The 19,262-nt window shown below is 38.1% G+C and overlaps 1 protein-coding gene and 1 long non-coding RNA gene across 2 annotated transcripts; both read left to right on the forward strand.

Moving 5' to 3' along the window:
- Positions 1 to 321: 321 nt before the first annotated feature.
- On the forward strand, positions 322 to 3,679 carry LOC122004534. The gene is made up of 4 exons (XM_042559408.1): positions 322 to 751; positions 1,087 to 1,297; positions 1,533 to 1,623; positions 3,602 to 3,679. Exons 1-4 carry the CDS (start codon positions 322 to 324, stop codon positions 3,677 to 3,679), a joined length of 810 nt encoding a protein of 269 aa, XP_042415342.1.
- Positions 3,680 to 11,188: 7,509 nt separating this feature from the next.
- LOC122003925 lies at positions 11,189 to 12,058 on the forward strand. The gene is made up of 2 exons (XR_006118162.1): positions 11,189 to 11,440; positions 11,639 to 12,058. It is a non-coding gene; the product is annotated as an uncharacterized LOC122003925 (long non-coding RNA).
- The last annotated feature ends 7,204 nt before the right edge of the window (positions 12,059 to 19,262 follow it).

Raw genomic sequence — 19,262 nt, forward strand, 5'->3', positions numbered from 1 at the left:
GTTTGCGCGTGTTGTGAAGGCGAGGGAGCAGGCTCCTCAAGGAGGTTCCCTGGAAGCGGTTCCTAGCACCGTAGGCTCCTCAAGGAGGTTCCCTGGAAGCGGATCTCCGACCTCCCACTCTGTTTCTTCTTCCCTTTCCTCCTCGAGCGGATCTTGTCGTTTATAGCTTTGAATCCCGAACATACGTGTCAGGTCAGTGTAAATTTGACGCATTGGTTTCGTACGGGAGGAAAAAAAGGTAGGATCGATATTCTTGGGTTTTTGGCTTTTGTCTTCAGAAGCGAGTTCGCTACCATCTATTTCTGTTTCGCATTCGTTTCAATGGAGTTCCTCAAGATAAGAAGCTTTCGAGGCATCGGTAAGTTTAAAGTGAAGAAAGACTCGAATCAGGATCGGGATCTGATGAATCTAGACCTGGAAAAGCCAAATGACGAGGTATTGGGCACAATGCCGAAAGCGGATGCTTCTGATCATGTTGTGAAGGCGGTAGAGGATGAAGATGATGATGATTTCGTCACCAATGAGGTGAAGCGGCGTCTGAAGGAGCTGAGGAAGAACAGCTTCATGGTGCTCATACCTGAAGAAGGATATCCAGAAGAGGAAGAGGGGAGAGGGAGCAGCTCGAGCGGGTGGAGGGAGTCGGAAGAGGGTGGTGATGCTCCATGGTGCACGTTTAATGCAATTTATGCTAAGTACACGGAGCGGATGACGTTCTTTGACAAGCTGATGGTCAAGAGTCTCAAAGAAGCTGGTATGCTCTGCTGTTAGCCAAAACTATAATTCTTGATCCATTTCTTAGAAGATCAACTCATTTTATGATTTTTATTTTCTCGCGCATTGCCTGATCTATTCTGTAATTACTTTCCTCAAATATGCTCGGTTGTCAATGCAAAAAGCCTGACGCTTAGATATATTTTATTAGTAGTAATTTTGTATCAACATATTTCTGTGTAGTCCTTTCATTGTTATAAGCTGATTTTTCTCTAGTGAAATATGCAATGGGATGCATATAGGTCACTAAGATTTTTTCTTGATGAAACCTATATTATATGCTGTTTTAAGCTTATGGAACACACAACATTATAGGATCGTTGGGTGCTTCAAAACATTCACAAAGCTCTTTGTCAAAGAAGTTGTATATGAACCTGCTTAACCTCCCTATCAAGGCACAAAATGGACATTGTGATGGCAATGAAATTCTTAGAAGTCAGCAGGAAGATAGCCCTTGTGAGAATCTTGAAGCTGCTTATGTTTCACAAGTTTGTTTAAGTTGGGAGATTCTCCATAATCATTTTCAGTTAGTTTTTTTCCTTCTAAATATGATTATCTACATGAATTTTTAAAATAAATTGTTGCTGCAAGAATTGAAAATGAGAAATTTGACATTGGTGTTCTTTCTAAATTAAACTTACCTTTTTCAACTCAAGAAATTCTATAGCCTTATGTGTCTGGTTGGTAACTTGTATTTACTGTCATATGTTGATGAATGGCCTAAAAACCACTTCTATTTCTACCTTGAGATATTATGATAGTTTGTTGGGTTTTAATCAGGTTGTTGAAGTACCAAATGTCAGCTCGGATGATATTGGTGGGCTGGAAAATGTCAAGAGGGAACTGCAAGAGGTAGTTTGCTAGATATGTTTGAGGTTTTATGTCCACCAAGTGTGATTTTTTCTTTCTGATGGTGATATTCTAGGACTTCTATTGCATGTATATTTCTTCTGTAGTTAAGTAGACCAAATGATACTTTTGTTTTCAAACTCTAAAGACATTTTGATCATCTTAAATTTCTGCAAGGCATTTTGAAAAAGTAGGTAAAAATTTTAGGGATTAACATGAAGATGCTGAATATTTACTTGCATTATATATCACAGTGCTCTTTGTAATATTCTGCAGTGTGTAGAAAACTAATTGTTCATACAAGAAATGTTTGAGATATTTATAGGCCATCAACAAAATTAAAGATCACCTTTCCTATCATACTAAAAATGTATTTTAGAAACTGCTGAAAAATCATATGTCATAAAAAGAGGGAAAAAGATCACATGTCATATTTTCTAGGCCATCAACAAAATTAAAGATCTTGTCGTAAGCATAGAGGGAAAAAGTCTTGAAGAGAAGAAATCCTTGCTGGCTAAATGTGCAGCTACTACACTTTCTTCAAAGTTAATTGGTGGTGAGAAGGAGTTTTTTGCAAACATGGTTGTGGAGGCTATCCTTGCAATTGGCAATGATGATAGGCTTAATTTGATTGGGATAAAAAAGGTTAAGCTTGTATTTCTAACATTCTTAACCAGTTCAGTTGATTTGGATTTCATATTACAGTTTTTATACTTAATGGTAGATTGGTAGTACTTGTATACTGCCCCTGTGCTATGTGACGCTAACTATATAGATTTACCATTTTTCAAGTGAAGAACTATTTTCACAAATTTGACTGACTTTGATATTGCCCAACGCTAGCAACGGCGGCGGCGACGGAGGCAGCAACCGACGAGGAAGAAGGAGAGCAGATTGTGTTGTTCGCTACTGTCGGTGAATAGGGTTTGATTTCTTCTCTTCTGAAGGTGTCCACCTCTCGATCTCTCATTTTCGTGTCGACCACAAGTTCCCACCTCTCGATCTGTTTCTTCTCTTCTGGAGGTGTCCAATGTAAGCTTAGGGTTTGTTGTTGTTCGAGCTGATGCTTTCTCTAGATTTCGACTGTATTTGTGTGGCTAATCACAGTGATTTTGCAGAGTGAAACAAATCTTGTGCTATAATCTCTCTTGTAGTTACTAGAAGATTCCTCCTTTCAGCAACAATCATTTATATGAATCCTTCTGGGACTTCATCTAAAGACTTCTTCTTTCTGGTCGGCAACATTAATCTTTCACTAATACATGTTTTGGCATATTGTCTTTCTTTTCTGTATCAAAATCATTTATTTGGTCGCTGTCAGTTCCTAAATTAGGCTAGCTTCACTCAAAAAATTCTATCATTTCACTGCATATTTTTTGGTTCTGTTCTATTTGCTCAACTGCATTAGATCCCAATAGAGCCCAGTGCTCTCATGGGCTCCGTGTAAACGAATATTTCTTTTTCTTTTCCAATTTGGAGCTAGTGTGCTATTATGCTTTCATTTTGTTTGGAGAAAGCTATACTAAAAATAGGGCAACCTATTAATCCTTCATGTCTTTTTCTTGCTATGAAGGGCTTCTTCCCCTCTGAACGTACTACAGCATGGACTCCATTAAGGAAAAATATTATGGCAGCAAGTGAGTCTCTCTCCTACAATATAGTGTGGTCCTATGTGGTCGTTTACAAGTTAAGATTCTCAATTAATTTAATCTCTTTTTTCAGTGGTTATTGCCTTCTTGACTTTGCCAAATGTAGATGTCAAGCTGCTTCTAATTTATTGATCCTACAGTGATTAGACTAGGTTTCTAGCTTATCTGTTTGTAGATTTTAAAACATTTTATCCAACTTGCTGATGCACCAATCAAACTTTAAGACATCACCATCTTATGAATTCTTTAAAACGTAAACTGTGTTTTATATGTTTTCCTTCTTTTATTCTCCAATCAGGATTGAGTGTTGACTGTTTAAGGATCATATGCAGAACATGTCTTTGTCTCCTCATGCTGGTCATGGGATTCCTACACAGTCCTTTGAGGAAAATCAAGGGGGCAGAAATTAACAGATGCCAGGAAATAGGTGATAGTATTGGAAATATGTTGTCAACATGTAAGTTTTTTGGCTTCTTTTCTTACCCTTGTTGAAACATGTAAGTATTTTGATGTGGCAATACAATTCCCACGGGTTATATGCATGAAGGGCCTTGAAAATGTATAATGTGGAGGCTGGAAGGAAAGGGAAAAAACAACCAACATGGGTAGTTGTCAAGGTATATCCTTTTGATTAGCAACTGTTTCACTATCCTTGAAGGAGTTATTCCAATATTTCTTTTCTAACATAGGCTCCTCAACAACCGGATGCAGAGCAATGTGGTTTTTATATCATGCGATATATGAAAGATATAATTGAAAATTTTGGAGTTGACCACAAGGATTCACTTCCAGCAATGGTAATAATACAATATTTTCCATTTTGCATATAAGCCCTAAAGATAATTTGTTGCATTTTCCAACAATGTTTCAGTATCATAATTGATACAAACTCATTGATTTTGATTGATTATGAACGTCTCTTAGCTTTTGAGATCTTGCTGCTGCTATGCTTTTCCCCTGGTACTTGATGTGTTTCTATGTTACAATGATTTTTTTGTGAACAACCGGATGCTTTTCCCCTGGTGATTTTGATAATTTCTATGCTTTTCCCCTGGTGCTTGCTATGATTTTTTTGATACAAACCGGATGCTATGCTTTTGTTACAATGATTTTTTTGATACAAACCGGATGTTATGCTTTTGTTACAAACCAGATACTAGTTGGAGACTTAATGATTGCCTAAGAAGAAAGGAATTAGAGATTAGGAGCTGCAGTGAGTAGAGTGGTTGGATAAGCTATCTTAAATGGTAACCTTAGGATTAAAGTATTGATTACATTTTTTGAACCTGCTCAACTTCCTCAAAATATCTAACACGTTGATACTCAAATTTAACCTAACCTATTAAGATAAATGGGTAATCAAACCTAAAGGGTACCCATTACCATATTTAGCTATACCAATGAATTTCAAGTTCAACTAGAAGTAAGAGTGAGTGTCAATATGCCTGTGGGTACCTCAAGAATAGGGAACTCTTTGTTTTTATGATTTAACCCCTCTTCATTATTTTACTCACCTCTTTTATTTTTACCTATATTCATGTTTTTCATTAATCAGATAGAGACCCCTAACTACATTATTTAGGCTACAAGCTCGACCTCTACCACATGGCTATAGGGAAAATTTTCTTGTATTTAATTTTCAACTTTTATTTTGTTCTCCATTCATCAAGTTATCAATAATATGACATTGATTACATATTCATTTAAATAATTTTATGCAACTGAATTTCATAAAATTTATATTACAAGAATAATCAGTTTATCAATGTGATAACAACCAAGATCATGGTATAAAAATGTTATCAATATTATATAGAGTCTAACAAGTAATGGTATATGAAATCTAGCACTTGTTACATCAATCTATCTGATTAACCCTTTTCTGAATCCAAATTCAGCCTTAAATAAAGAAAATATGAAAAATCACCCAGCTCAACGGTAACCGTTGTATCAATTCACTAGCAAGAAAAATTTCTCCCAACAGGACTTCATTACTTACTAAACCATGATTTTATGGAATTTATATAGAAATCGCAAAAAAGAAACACACTGAATCATAGTGAGGAAATGATCAGGTTGATCCCTAATCTTATCCCTAGCCGATCATTAAACATTAAATGTGTGGGAATTTACTAGAATCTACTCCTACATGAAGCAAATGAATAAAAACTACAAGTAAAGTTTACCTACCCTGTTATGACTTCAGAAGAACATGCTGAATTTTCCATGTATGTTGGCCTTTAATATAGAGGGCTACAAGAGGATTATATCTTAGGTCAAGACACTCCAAATTCATCATAAACCAAAGGGAAAATAGTTTCTACTTACTAGAGGATTGAAGGGACCCAAAAGGAAGCTCTAACTTGCTGTTTTGGGTGCTGAACTAAGGAGGCAGTTGCCTTCTTGCCGCATTCCTTGCTGCTGTGGTTGGTAGCAGAAATCACAGAAAATAGGGGGCTTAGTGCAGGATATTCAGGATACCAAGATGGCATCAGAGGTAGTACAATAAATAGTATATCTCTTCATCAGAGGTAGCTTTGTTCTTCTATGCTTCCTTCACTTCACTGGATTTGTTGTGTAGTCATATTTATTTGTTCAACCATTATCATGCCTAGTAAGTTGTTGTATGATGCTGTCGGTTCTTATCAATCTGTACACTTGAATTAGAAGGAGCAAATTATCTATGTTATATTCTAAGCAGCATATACTAAGTGTCATATATGAAAGTTTTAGATTCTATGTTATATTCGTTATCTTCCACAACAGCCTTTAAAAACTCAGTATTCTATTTTATTTGATACATGTACACATTTGTTTTAGTTATTTGACATATGGTGGATTTATGTGTTTTTACAGTTTACAAATCTCAAGTACTCCAGAGTTGAAATTGATGAAGTGCGGTTTGAGTGGGCTGAATGCATGCTAGATTACATTTGAAGTGTGGTTCTACCTTGATGTGTTAAAAGAATGTTCTACCTTGATTTTGATATCTATTAGCTAGCTTTTGATGTAAAAAGAATGTTTGGGTATTTTATGGATACTGTTGTAAGAAGATTATTTATATAATTTGTGAATATTTGTGTATTTTATGGATATTGTTGAATGAAGAATATTTGTATAATTTGTGAATATTTGTGTATTTTTTTTTTATTATTGTCGGTTTTTCATTGTTTCGGAAATCAAATTTGTGCTGTTAAAAAATATACATATTACATCGGTTTTCCACTGCTGCAAAACCGGTGTTATTAACTAATATTACATCGGTCATTTACCGCTGCCAAAACTGGTGTTATTAACATACAATATTACATCGATTTTACACCGTTGATGAAACGGTGTCGTTAAGTGATACTACACCGGTTAATAACCGATTCGAAGACCGGTGTCGTTAAGTGATACTACACCGGTTTTAACCCGATGTCTAAAATGACAGACTTTTAACATCGGCTTCATAAACATCGGTCGAAAATGAAATAGACACCGGTGGAAAACCGATGTCTATGAGGGTTTTTGTTGTAGTGTTAAATAGTTTGTCGGGAGGAAGAGATCGTACCTGACTTACCTTGTCGATCTCGTTGTCCATTTCTCCCCCTGAACTGCTGCTATCTTCCGACGTGGCTCCCCCTTCATCGATGCTCTCGATGCTCATTTCGGAAGAGCTTGACTCGCAATCGTCGTCTTGATGACTTGCCATTAGTGCAAGTACGGAGAAGGCTTTGACTTCCGATTCGGACGACGTATCTTCCCACGTCGCTTTTAATGCCTTGCATTTTTAAACATGTTTCTTACCTTTATCCGTGTCCTTATTCCTTAGCTTGGGACAGTTATCCTTGACGTGTCCTTCTTCATTGCAATGGTAGCAGCGGATTGTCCTTTTCTTTCTACCCTGCGGATGGTTAGTTTTTCTAGAATTACATAAGTTCTTAAATCGCCTTACCATCGTTACCATTTCCTCGTCGTCGAGAGAGGACTCTGACTCAGGTTCGTCTCTCGATACTTTGAGGGTGATGTTGTGCTTGGCCTCCTTCATACATGCACATCTTGATTCATGCACTTCAAATGTGGAAAAGAATTCTTCTAATGTAATTTTTTCTAAATCTTTCGAAATGTAAAAGGCATCTACTAGTGATGCCCATTTTGTATTTCTAGGAAATGAATTGAGGGCATACCTTAGCGAATCTCGGTTACTTACCTTTTTTCCGAGATTCGAGAGTCCGGTGATGATTTTCTTAATTCTTGAGTGCAGATGTGCAACTGTCTCGTCTTCCCCAAGTCGCAGGTTGGTGAGCTGGTTGCGGAGTAAATCTCGTTTCGCGAGCTTAGCTTCGGGCGTTCCTTCGTGCAGCTCAAGGAACTTCTCCCAAAGTTCCTTCGCGGAGTCATAGTTGCCGATCCGGTTGACTTCTTGTGGTGGGAGAACGTTCAGCAGATGGTACTCTGCTTTGCCATTTGCAACGTAGTCAGCCTGCTCCTTTTTCGACCACTAATACTTTTCTTTGCCCTCTGGTGTTGTAAAACCGAATTCCATAATTAATAATAAATCAAAATCAGTCTTAAAAAAATACCTGCATTCGCTTTTTCCAGCTAGCGAATTCTCCTTCGAACTTCGGCGGGTAGATGCTTGGTCAGGCCATTATTTCATTGCTTCGTTCAGCGATTAGTCCTCCTAAAGCGCCTTGGCTCTGATACCACTTGTTGGACCGCTAGGACTGGCTAGAAGGGGGTTGAATAGCTTGCAAAAATAAAGACCAACCCTTCTCGAACTTCTTAAACTAACACTTGCATAATAATTAAATAGACAGAAAGTAAAAGAAGAGGCACACAGGGATTTACTTGATTACAACCGGGGAGGTTGTTAATCCAAGGAAGATGTCGCATTAGTATCTCCTTCAGGCGGAGAAGCCTCTTACAACGATGAAGCATAAAAAGAAAGAAGTTAACTAAACTGAAGCATACAAGTGTTGGAAAATGAATTGCTTGGAATGAATGTAAAGCTTCTGGACCAAGGCTGTATTTATAGCCTTGATCGGGGCGCCCCGAAGTGTTCCGGGCGCCCTGGGAGGATAAAACTTTATACCAAACGCACAGATCTCGGTTAGACCAAGATCTGGATATATTTTCGGTCCGGGCACCCCGGACTGTTTCGAGCGCCCCGGACTGTTCTGGGTGCCCTTGACAGTTCCGAGCGCCCCGGATGGGGAAAGTCAACATCATTGACTTTTTTTAGCCCGGGTCTTCTGCTTTAGCTCCGTTCGCCTCAATCCGAGTCTTTCGCTCGTTTGGGTGATCTCGGCCATCTGGAATAGGGCTCACCCGAACCCAACTTCCGGTCTTCTCGAGCAGGCTTCTGTTCTGGCTTCTCGTCCCTCAGAATTGTCGTGTGCTTCCTTCTCGTCCGCCAGTGTACTTATCCGTAGTCTTCGTCCCTCAGTCGCACCCCGTGTCGACCTTCTCGCTAGCTACGTCTCTTGCTCCCCGAGCAGTCTTCCGTTCCGGCTTCTCGTCCCTCGGAACCACCGCACGCTTCCTTCTCGTCCGCCGATGTACTCTTCCGCAGCGCCTCGTCCCTCGGACGCACCGCGTGTCATCCTTCTCGCTAGCTGCGTCTTCCGCTCGACTACCTGTGCTCCTAAGCTCCTGCACACTTAGACACAAGGTTACAAACACATAGGACCTAACTTAACTTGTTGACCACACCAAAACAACCTTGGGGTTCTAACAACCTTGATTGCCTAGTCACATTAGATAGCAATGAGGATAATGCTCTGATACGACCATTGCGGGGGAGTATCAGGATTTAGTTAAACTTCCTATTTATGCATAAGGATAGAGGGTAGGAGATGTGTAATCTATTGGGTATTAATTAACATCACAATGAAACTGAATCCCTAGAACATCTCCCTTGACCAAGTTCCTCACAACAGTTCTTAACTCTCTCTTCTACTTCTCTTTCTCTTTTTCTTTCTCTTAGTGCAATCGTTTACAAACATTTGGATCGTTTAGATAGCACACTGTGGGAAATCACTAGTGCTTAACTAATCCCTATAGGATCGATAACTTTTTATTACTGACGACGTAACCATGCACTTGCAATAGCATAACATCCCTCGGGGCACCTAGAGCATGGTCAAACTCCAATCTTGACTACCTTCTTCGAATCATTGGATCACATCATCTTCGATCACCTAAAAGCCTTCTTCGGTTGTCCGAACTCCAAGGTGGCCCCGATCCTCACTCTAGTCGCCTTGACTCTTTCGACTCTATTAGTCAAGACTTATCCCTAGTCAGTCACCTGAAATACCATCCGATCACCTTGAATCACATCCGATCGCCTAGAATCATTAAGTAGCTCCCTACACAATAAACATTAATAAGTATAAGTAGTAGTATTATAAGTGATTCCCTTATCTTTGCTAGATGTTCAACTCCTAATTGATTCATCTAGACTTAGTTGTCAGGACCTCAACTCCACTATCTTGGACTTTTTTCACCTAGTTTCTAACTAGGTCAACCTTGCCTGATTCCAATCAAGTCTTCCTTGTTTGATTCTCAATCAGGACTTCCTTCCTGATTTTGAATCAGACCTTTCTTCCCTAGTTTTCAATCATAACTTTTATTGTTTAGCTTTTAACCAGGATTTTACCTCTTGTCGAATTATCTGCACCTGCAAACTCGACAAAAATCATAATATCACAAATATACTAACTTTAAATTTAGTCATACGTTAAAACATAGGTTCAATATGGTACTCCCAACATCAACGCCAGAGACATAGGTGGTTGAGTCTAATAGACTGCTAGTTATGGAGGCTAATTACTCATATCTTCAATCACTTTGGGGATTAAGAAAGGTGCTTGGGTTGTCAAGCTCTAACGTCACCACAGAGAGAGATGCTAGTCCGACTGAGCCAGTAGGAGTCCTGGCGCCATATGTATTGGCTTCGCTCCTACTAGGAGATCATTATCCACGATATCAATAAAGAATATAAATAATTAACTTTTCTAAAAAATAAATTATCTAAATTTTATAAAATTAATTTATTTAGCAACAAAATTAAATTGCCATTCATTTGTATTCGTTTATGCATTCCAATAGTTTAATGTTAGTTTCCTAATTTTATGTTATTTATAGTGTTTTATATTGAATTGGGTTTTGTCTTATATTTGATGTCAGAAGACACTTGTGATTCCAACATTATGTTTTATAAAAGAATATCCAGTAAGTATTCTTGATTTGTGGTTAAGACATAAATATTGTTTAAGAAGTAGTTTGTTTACAGAAGCAAGCTCACAATTTAGATAAAGCCTTAGTGGGTTTCAATTTAATAATACAAGGATAACATTAAAAACAAAATGTGGTGATAGAATATACTTGCTTTTCTGGCACTAAGCGGACTTTGGCATTCTTATTTTTTTAATAGAGATTTAGGTTAACCAATGGGGGTCTCTTTTGCTGGTTTTATTCATCAACCACTAACATAAGTTTATTCCAAAAATCATCATCACCTATGTCATGCTTTGATGGAAGGACCTACCACATGCTTTGACTTTATGGTTTATTGGAGCAAAAATAAAATCGTGATCTTAATAATCTCTCCATGATAACCTTACTAAAGAGGATAAATTATGGGAATATTTATCCAATAAAATATTTTATACTGATTAAGAATTGATCTCAAAATCTATTGACTTTATAATTTATTGGAGAAAATATGATATTGTTCACTTAAACGGTCAGTATTACATGTCCCATGATAAGATACAAGTATGTAAATTATGAACGATATTTTATCTTAACATAACGGTCCTTTACACGAGGAAGGTTAAACATCCAATAAAATATTTTACATCTGGAATTGATTCTAAAATTTATTAAAGTAAACATCTATGTAGATACCAACTATGTCAAGCCGTGAGAGCGACTTTATAATTTATGAACATTGGATAACAGGGATTCCTACCAATATAATTAGTTCACCCAGGGTTGCCTCTTGTTCTTCTTTATGCAACAGAGCAACGCCAATCTCTATGGCCTTGAGATATTTAGCTCCAAATATTATGTTTTCAAGAGAGAAGACAAACAGAGCAGTTATTAGATCTTCCATGATCCATAAGGTGCAACCATCACCCAAAGCAGCAACACCTTCGACCAGATCTTTCATTCAAAACAAGGTTTCATCTACTTTAAGCAAGTTTCTGTTTTCAATTTCCAGCCGTAGTCCTCTTTATTTCTTTATTTCTTTATTTTGATTTTGATATTACTCATCATATTGAAATTGAAAGGTAGAACCAAATTCATCAAATCAAACCGACTTTCTCTATCTTCCAAACTAATGTTGAATTAATGATGTGTTACTACTTGATTTTCAGATGGTTTTTGAGGACATGGGAATAATTTGTTACAAAGATGAAAAAGGAGAAATGGTTTGCGAAGGATATGATGAAGGACCGAGATACAGTAGGCAAGAGTTGGAGTTGGAGGAAGAAGAAAAACATGAGAAGTACATCCAACTTAAAAGATTAATTCACCCCATGAAACTAAGTAAAAGAGATAATTTAGACTGTCGACGTTAATTGGCAATCCTATTTGATCCTCAACAGGAAACGGCAGGTTGTTGTTCCATGTTTCCTTCAATCGAGCTAGTAGAAGTTGCTTTACTTGTGCCAGGCATTTCACATGAAAAAATTCATGGCTTGAATCTGATGATAAATTAATTTTTTTTTATGTAGTTAAGTAGCTTCTTGTAGCTCGATGTTGAGCGAGATTTCATGAACTAGGTGATCATGTGATGATGTGTGTGCAAAAATATAATTGAAATGGATAGATTTAATCAAAGGTTTGCAGACACTTAACAAAATGAAATTCAAGAACTGAATTTAGGCTATATATGAAACTGCAGGTAGAGTGTAACTCCCATTCACCATGCATCTGATGAAGGGCAAAATCATTAAACATATATATATATATATATATATATATATATATATATATATATATATATATATATATATATATATGTTTCGTATCCTTCACCATTGATCTTCTCATCATGTCACAAAAACCTCAATCTGATCCAATCTCTAGCCCTCATGTGACCCTAACACTACCTCCTCTGGTTGGGATCAATTGCCACATCACTAGTGTGAAACTTCTTTGATGTCAAGTTACAATGTAGATCGCCTTTTCATATCCCAAAACTCATTGGCTTGACTCCAATTTTTGGAGTCACTGGCACTAGTTTGCTCTTACATCTCGAAATTATTGTTGGGGGAACAATGCTCCCCAATGGTCACATTCGACCAAATTATTTTGATGTATTTGTTTAAGAGTTTTAAGTTAAAGTTGGCCTATCTTTTTTTGTCAAGACTGGTTGTTGGGACCAGTTATGAAGGATGATCGGATGAGCTAGAAAGGAGGGAGTAAATAGTGATGGAACCTATAATTGAATTTATTCTACCCTTCTACAAGCTTAGTAAGGTCATACAAACAAGAATAGCAGTACAACCATAATGAATTTAAGCACATCGCAATGTTAACTCGATCATGTAATGTGGTTTGAAACCATCGTTCCTATTTCATAGTCTATAAGTATTTGTCGAGTCACTCTCAGAAAACCTATTGAATCGTGTAAGAATACTAGGGAGTGAATATTGTTTATTAATTTTTGAGAAACTTATTTTATCAGATTTTCAAAAAATTGTTCGATGATTGTTTTAAAATCAAAGTCGAACAAGAAATGCAATAGAAAGTAAACCAACACCTTCTCACAGATTCAATTTTAATTTTGAAATTAATTTAGTTTTTCTAAAACTTAACTAACATTTAAGTGAAGAAAGTAAGATGCACAGAGGTAAAAGTGACGCAAGTATTTAATGTGCTTCAGAAATTCCCTAGCCTCTATTCCACAGTCTATGACTCATTCAGTGAGTCACTCCTCGAGAAAACCACTACATTTTCTCTCTTAGAAAATCTTTCCAAAGCAGAGAAACGTTTTACAAAACCACGGTGAAAAATAAGGCTTTCAGAGCACCAAAAAAAGCCGATATCTAAAAACAAGTAGTGAAAAAGATAATACTACAAAGAATGACTGAATTAAAATATCGAAGTACTAATGAAATGAAACTGATGTGTCTTGCAGTCCTCGCCCTTACACATATTGTAGATCTGTCCAGATCCAAGACGTGACGTTAAGACTTCACAGCTTGGGAACATCACGGCTTGTGAAGGATGGTAATTTGGGAATAACCCTTTTAGGTACATTCTTGAAAAAATTAAGTCTTCATAATTGATCCTGTCTGAAAATTAAGTCGGATGGAGGCGGGTCGCACTGTCCTCGAGGTTGATGAAAAGTCGCTGCTAAACCTAGTCGATCTGGCACCCGCAGGAAAGACTTACACGGGCGGATGACGGGGGGTGATGACGGAGACAATGAAGTAAGGACCCTGCGCACACTCAGACGAGCCCACAGGTCGTTAGAGACCAGAGATCAGGGAAAAAGTTTCCGGGTCAGGCCCTCCGACGCTCAAGTCAGGTACTTTTTCCTCAGAAGCACAGAGAAAGGACGAAAAGTAAAAGACGAGTGCGAAAAGACGAGTGAGCGTACCTGCGTAAGGACGAAGCTTCCCTTTTTATACTGCAATGGGTGCTTCTGGAACATGACGGGTGTCAGGAAATGTCGGATGTCAGGCTTTGTCTGGCGGTGAATGACACGTGACATCCTCCTATAGGTCTGGGAAGGAATCAGCAAGCAGTGAGCGTCAGACCGTTAGCATATTCTCTGACAGGTAGTGATTATTTCCTGACAGGTTATTATGATTCCCTAACTTGCTTGTCGTGTAGTGTATCTTGCCCCGATCTATTAACCCTGGACTGGGTCCCTATGCCTGTCGGCCTCGATTTGGGGGTGTAGACCTACCTTTCCTGACCTACGTCTGCCGCTTCATAACTCCAGACCTGCATTTCCATCTCTGTCCTGCGTATCCTGTTTTGTGAACTCCCGATCTGCCTTACCCTGTAAGTTGTGACCTGTAAGGCTCAGTCCGATTCCGCTTACCCTGAGTCCCGACCTGTATGCCTCAGTCCGATTCCGTTTATCCTGAGTCCCGACCTGTATGCCTCGGTCCGATTCCGTTTATCCTGTGTCCCTGTACGCCTCAGTCCGATTCCGTTTATCCTGAGTCCCTGTACGCCTCAGTCCGATTCCGTTTATCCTAAGTCCCGACCTGTACGCCTTAGTCCATGTGTCCTGTGCCATAAGGCTATAAGTCCTGACCTATGATCCTTGGCTTGCATATCCCGACCTGTATGCTTTGATCCCTGTATCCTGTACCTCAAGGCTATAAGTCATAACCTGTATCCTTGGTTTGCATATCCCGACCTGTACGCTTTGATCCCTGTATCCTGTACCGCAAGGCTATAAGTCCTGACCTGTATCCTTGGTTTGCATATCCCGACCTGTACGCTTTGATCCCTGTATCATGTACCGCAAGACTATAAGTCCTGACCTGTATCCTTGGTTTGCATATCCCGACCTGTACGCTTTGATCCCTGTATCCTGTACCGCAAGGCTATAAGTCCTGACCTGTGATCCTGGCCTAGTAATCCTTGGTTTGCCTATCCGCCCTGTACGCTTTGATCCTTGCATTCTGTATCGCAAGGCTATAAGTCCTGACCTGTATCCTTAGTTTGCATATCCCGACCTGTACGCTTTGATCCCTGTATCTTGTACAGTAAGGCTATAAGTCCTGGCCTGTGATCCTGGTTTCCGAATTCCTACTCGCCATGTAGGCCTAACCCCGGAACGCCACCTGTGCCCGACTCAGATCATTTTGTGACTGGGCCCTTTGAATTCCACGTAGGCCAGACTTTTGACCTCCATATAGGCCTTACTTCTATTGGTTGCTACTCGGAAAACCTAGAGGTTCCACTGTACAAAAATTTTGTACAAAGGTCTACCACGTAGGCCAGACTTTTGACCTCCATATAGGCCTTACTTCTATTGGTTGCTACTCGGAAAACCTAGAGGTTCCACTGTACAAAAATTTTGTACAAAGGTCTGAACCTTTTCCTAGCTACCATGTGTTCTTTTAAATTAAATTTTGGATCGCCTGCGGAACTTAACACGTTTGATCCAAAACTTAATCTATTTGTTCTTTTAGGTTTTGACTTGGATCTCCTGCGGAACTTAACACGTTCGACCCAAGTCACCTTAAGTTATTAATTCCATTAAATATTAATTTCCATAATTGGTTCCAGTACTGACGTGGCGAGGCACATGGCCTTCTTGGATATGGGAGCAACCACCACCGACTAGACAAAACCTTTTATAGAAAGCTAATATTTAATTTCCTAAAATAACTTTAAGTTAATCGAAAAGAACAATCAAATCACAAGGGAAAGAAAAACAAAAGAACACTATATCGAAAACAAATTCGAAACTCTAGAATCATATGCCTCTTGTATTTAGTATTATTTCCAAAAATAACTAGTATGATGCGGAAACAAAAATTACTAGTTATACCTTTTAGAAAGACCTCTTGATCTTCTACCGTATTCCTCTTCTAACCTCGGACGTTGTGTGGGCAACGATCTTCCGAGATGAGAACCACCAAGCACCTTCTTCTTCCTTACAAGTTTCGGCCATCAAAACTTCTCCTAGGATGAAGAGGTTCGGCCACCACCACCATGCTCCAAGGGATGCTAGAAAAGAAGCTTCTTTTCTCTCCTTCTTCTCCTTCTTAGATCCGGCCACCAAAGATATCTCCACCATGAGAAGGTTTCGGCCACACAAAGGAGAGGAGAGGAAAGAAAGGGCCGGCCACACCCAAGGAGAAAAGAAAGGAAAAATAGAATAGAGTCATTCACTTTGAAGCCTCCTCTACCCCCTCTTTTATAATCTTTGGTCTTGGCAAATAAGGAAAATTTAATAAAAACTTCCTTAATTCTTTTGCCATTGAAAAGGAAAATTTATTTAATTAAAATAATTTTCTCTTTTCAAATTATAATGGTCGGCCACTCTTCTCCCCAAAACAAGGAGAGTTTTAATTAAAACAAAAATTAAAACTTCCTAATTTGTTTCTAGAAATTTATAAAAATTTCTCCAATAATTTTAATCCCTTCATGATTGGTTAATAAAAAGAAATTTTATAAATTAAAATCTTTCTTTTAAACATGTGGATAATTTCCAAAAAGGAAAGTTATCTCTAAAAATTAAAATCTCCTTTCAATCTACAAATAAGGAAAGATATTAAATCTTTTCTTAATCTTTTGTAGAAACTAATAAAAGAGAATTTTTAATTTTCAAACTTCCTTTTAAATCATGAATATAATTAAAAGAAAAGTTTTTACCAAAATTAAAATCAACCTTTTAATCTACAAATAAGGAAAGAGATTTTAACTCTTCTCTTAATCTTTTGTAGAATCTTATAAAAGGAAGGATTTAAATTTATAAACTCTCTTTTAAATTATATTATCCACATAAGAAAAATTAAAATTCCTTTTTATTTTAATAGGGACGGCCACATGAATTCACCCATGAACATACCCATGGCCGGCCCTAGCTTGGTCTCCAAGCTAGCTTGGTCGGCCCCTATAGGATGGGTAAGAAGGTGGGTATAGGTGGGTATAGTACTCTATAATTAAGAGGCTACGATAGGGACCGAGAGGAGGAATTGGTTTTGGTCTCCCGATAAAATTAAGCATCCCGTGCTCGCCCCGAACACACAACTTAATTTTATCAATAATAATTCATTCCACTAGAGAACTATTATTGAACTATCGCACCAATCCCAAATTACATTTTGGGCTCCTTCTTATCATGAGTGTGTTAGTCTCCCTGTGTTTAAGATAACAAATGTCCACTAATTAAGTAAGTTCTTGACAACTCACTTAATTAATATCTAGCTCCAAGAGTAGTACCACTCAACTTCATCGTCATGTCGGACTAAGTCCACTTGCAGGGTTTAACATGACAATCCTTATGAGCTCCTCTTGGGGACATTCTCAACCTAGATCACTAGGACACAGTTTCCTTCTATAATCAACAACACACACTATAAGTGATATCATTTCCCAACTTATCGGGCTTATTGATTCATCGAACTAAATCTCACCCATTGATAAATTAAAGAAATAAATATCAAATATATGTGCTTGTTATTATATTAGGATTAAGAGCACACACTTCCATAATAACTGAGGTCTTTGTTTCTTTATAAAGTCAGTATAAAAGAAACGACCTCTAATGGTCCTACTCAATACACTCTAAGTGTACTAGTGTAATTATATAGTTAAGATAAACTAATACCTAATTACACTACGACCTTCCAATGGTTTGTTCCTTTCCATTATGGTCGTGAGCTACTGTTTATAATTTATAAGGTACTGATAACATGATCTTCTGTGTGTGACACCACACACCATGTTATCTACAATATAAATTAATTGAACAACTACATTTATCATAAATGTAAACATTTGACCAATGTGATTCTTATTTCTAGATAAATGTTTATACCAAAAGCTAGGCTTTTAGTATACACTCTAACAACTTCTGACCGCCACGTGGGCTTGACTTCTGACCGTCGCGTAAGCTTGACTTTTGACCATCCCATGGGCTTGACTTCCGACCACGTCATCTCCCTGACCCCACGATCATGCACCGTATCAATGGCTTAGGAAATTCGTGGACTTTATGGAGTAGAAAATTCGTGGATTCGAAGATTATGGCATGGGAAGAAGTTTGTGAATTGGGAAACTGGTAGACTCCAAAGTTCATGGACTTGGAAGTTTGAGGATTTGAAAGTTCATGACTTGGAAAGTTTGTAGCTTTGGAACTACATAGCCTAGGAGTATCTTCAGAGAGGCATCGCAATCGAATTGCTCGGGTGTGGAAGTGGCAGTCAACCCGCCCTTGTTGACTAGCACGAGTAAAAATCCACATAGGTACTTTCTTGGATAAACCCCTTAAATGCTACCCTTTCACGACCAACTGACAGCACATGAGAATTCTCGCCAGGGAACGTCCTCAGCCCATCAGCCGGGCTGAGAACATCCCCATGGAAATATTTAGGTGACATTTGGTTTATGGGTTTGGGAATGAGAGAATGGATTCATTCCTAAACCTTGTATTTGGTTGAAGGGAATGAAATCAAAATTTTGTAATGAAACCCAAAAACTTGGGTATGGATAAAACTCACCCCCTCTTTTGGGTTTTGATAGAACAAGAATGTGAATTAAGTTTTAGACAAAAATACTCTTAGTATATTTGTTCAATTTTTTTTTAATTTCACACTCTCTCTCCTTGTTCTCTCTCATCATATTTTCTCTCCTTATTTTATCATCATACTTTCTCTCTCAACATACTTTTCTCTCTCCTCATTCTCTCTCATCACACATTCTCTACCATTTTCTCTTTATATTCTCTCCCATCATACACCATCTCTCCTCATTTTTCTCTCTCTTCATTCTTTTCCATCACACTTTCTATCCCATTGCACACTTTCTCTTTATTTTTTCATTATACTTTCTCTCTCATCGTACTTTCTCTCTCCTTAATCTCTCTATCATCATTTTCTCTCATCACACTTTCTCTCTCTTCATTTTCTCTCATCACACACTCTCTCTTTATTTTCTCTAATCACACTTTCTCTCTCAGCCCACTTTCTCTCTCATCATACTTTCTCTCTCCCCAGTCTTTCATTTTCTCTCATCACACTTTCTCTCTCTTCATTTTTTCCATCACTCTTTCTCTCTCAACCCACTTTCTCTCTCATCATACTTTCTCTCTCCTCACTTTTCATTTTCTCTCATAATACTTTCTCTCTCTTCATTTTTCCATCACTCTTTCTCTCTCAGCATACTTTCTCTCTCCTCAATCTCTCATTTTCTCTCATCACACTTTCTCTCTCTTCATTCTCTCTCATCACACACTCTCTCTGTATTTTCTCTAATCACACTTTCTCTCTCAATATACTTTCTCTCTCATCATATTTT

Source organism: Zingiber officinale, chromosome 7B (genome assembly GCF_018446385.1).
Source record: "Zingiber officinale cultivar Zhangliang chromosome 7B, Zo_v1.1, whole genome shotgun sequence".
In the NCBI taxonomy this organism is placed as follows: Eukaryota; Viridiplantae; Streptophyta; class Magnoliopsida; order Zingiberales; family Zingiberaceae; genus Zingiber; species Zingiber officinale.

Excerpts from the sequence above, each read along its gene's own strand:
- LOC122004534 (XM_042559408.1), top strand. The coding sequence starts at position 322 with ATGGAGTTCCTCAAGATAAGAAGCTTTCGAGGCATCGGTAAGTTTAAA. Across the intron at positions 1,298-1,532 it reads ATTCTCCATAATCATTTTCA|TTTGTTGGGTTTTAATCAGG; the intron begins GTTAGTTTTTTT and ends ATATTATGATAG. Across the intron at positions 1,624-3,601 it reads TCAAGAGGGAACTGCAAGAG|AACATGTCTTTGTCTCCTCA; the intron begins GTAGTTTGCTAG and ends GATCATATGCAG.